The following is a 2,183-nucleotide window of genomic DNA, read 5'->3' on the forward strand; positions in this document are numbered from 1 at the left end:
CCCTCTGCTAAATCTTCAAATAGATAGAAGAAAAGTGCAATGACTTTGCAAAAAAAAAACAAAAAAACGTTCCGAGCCCAGAAATGCATTTAGCTTTTAGATTAGACTAAAACAATGTCCACTTTGTCTAATTCTAAGAAAATTACACAGACAAATTAAAAGCTGCCTCAGGAGCATTCTCAAATTGATTTTACTGCTGCTGTTAGCATAACAGATACTAACCTTATAGGTACCATTGGGATACTTCATGAATGAGACAAGGAATATATCCACTGGTAGAAGTGCTGAAGTTATCAAAGCGATGGCCAGGGCACATATTGCTGTGATAGTTGAAACAACTTCACTCTCCTGCCGACTTTGAAATTTCCGAATGTAGACCCAACAGAAAGCAAGGATTACCTAAAAAGAGAAGAAAAAAAATGAAATAATCAAGTTAAAACAACCAAAGATGTATACCAATTGGAGGAACAATAACAATTTGTGTAAGTAATATTTTCCCTGACCAGAGACAAGCAGTCTACACACTGAGTGTTTAGTGTATATGTAGCTGCACTTTTCATCAGGGTTTGCTGACGGAAACCCATCTATTATTTAACTAAAGCTTTGAAGAGTGTAATTTCATTTTTGACAATGTAGTTGCAAAACGTTGGGGTTAATAAATTAATTTTCAGGAATTAATACATTGGGAGAATTAGTAAATAGACACACAGGGATTCAAACAACTGTAAAAACAAAATAATGCAATCCAATATAATAGCATGCAAGACAGTCTAGCTGTGTGTAGAATACATTGATTGTTGTATTTCTATTCTCTTGAAAGATAATTAGTCAAACCAAAGTGTGAACACAAGCAGGGAATTCTACACTGAGAATGGTCTGACTGCAGGTGCTAAGGGACAAGTGGTCTGATTATACCGTACTCCCTCCCTTTGTCCTTTCAGCACACGAGTGAATGCAAACTCACTGACAATAAGGACTGAAAGGAAATAACAAAGTTTACTCTTTTTTTAATAAAGCAGAAGTAATAGACAATTATGCAATAAAGCATTTATTTTTTTTAAACTTTAAATGGATGCATTTACTGAAGTATTATGTTGCTGCTTCAGATGAAGAAAATAAAAGAGAGAGAGAGGGATAGTCATTGTAACTGGCAGGAAACTCGAGACAAAGAAGCAAATAAGGGTCTCCAAAATGACAAGGACGTATTCAAGGCACACTCGCTGTAAGAGGTGAGGACACTGCTAAAACTAGTCCCTTTAGATCAAGGCCTGCCATTCACGGACAGGATCAATTAAAGGCCTGCAGCCTTAAGCCTCTGGCTGCTTGTTTTGCCAGGTAATGACGCAGGCTTTGCATCTCAATAAGATGCATTTAAATGTGTGTTCAAATAGAAGGGTTGCTAGTGTGGGGCGAGGGGGCGCAGAGCAATTTAATGGCACCCAGACATTCGTTCTCCGAGTCTGCGCCGCTTCTAATTTGGCCACGTGACTTTGAGTGACAGGTGTGATAATGAGCGCTAAACTGGGCTGCAGATTACCTGGCTGGCCAACTTCAAGCTATTCATTAAAGTCACGTTACCGGAGAAGTCATTAAATTAGTTCAAAGAATGACTCGCGGGGACGGAAAGGGTTTAAATGCGTGACTGTTCGCAGTATCTGTGGTTGGAAAACTACCTCATTTTTGCTGTTTTTCAGCACCACCAATTTAGAGACCACAACTTGTGTAACACAAATTTTGAAGCCCAACTACGCCACAGGTCAGATGGACGCAGTTACCGAGAAACATCTGAACAGAGATGTTAATGTTCTGTACACGACAGTACAAATACCGGGCCTTGACGTAGTGGTGTTTCACCCTCCTACCGGCTTCTAATAGTAGTGTATTCACAACCATACTAAGCTACACTATGCGCAAAAACAGCTTGAAACCGTGTCGTGGCTAATGTTAGCCAAAACCAATCTTGAAGCACAATATTGACGTTGACACACAGCAGCCACGTCGCGCACGGTAATACATGTCCCACGAGCCCGATTCACCTGCTGAAACACCTCACAATACGTGTGTAACTGTCCGTACTTGATAATATCAACAACTGGACCACTTCGACTTTTCTTACCAGAAGTATACAGGTGAAAATAGACCACCCGAGCGCCGACTCGGCGAGCAACTGCTGAGCCGCCATC

At 40.4% G+C, this 2,183-nt stretch overlaps 1 protein-coding gene across 1 annotated transcript in view; it reads right to left on the reverse strand.

Moving 5' to 3' along the window:
- Positions 1-2,183, reverse strand: part of lmbrd1 (LMBR1 domain containing 1) — a 48,467-nt gene extending 46,284 nt beyond the window's left edge. Inside the window, exons 1-2 of the mRNA XM_068568775.1 lie at positions 2,117-2,183; positions 223-399 (exon numbers count right to left, since the gene is read on the reverse strand). Coding sequence (XP_068424876.1) covers positions 223-399; positions 2,117-2,182 — 243 coding nt within the window. The 5' untranslated portion in view covers position 2,183. The remainder of the gene's footprint in view (positions 1-222; positions 400-2,116) is intronic.

Source organism: Clinocottus analis, unplaced genomic scaffold, assembly GCF_023055335.1.
Source record: "Clinocottus analis isolate CAN_PGR_092001 unplaced genomic scaffold, fCliAna1.0.p SCAF_8, whole genome shotgun sequence".
NCBI lineage: Eukaryota > Metazoa > Chordata > Actinopteri > Perciformes > Cottidae > Clinocottus > Clinocottus analis.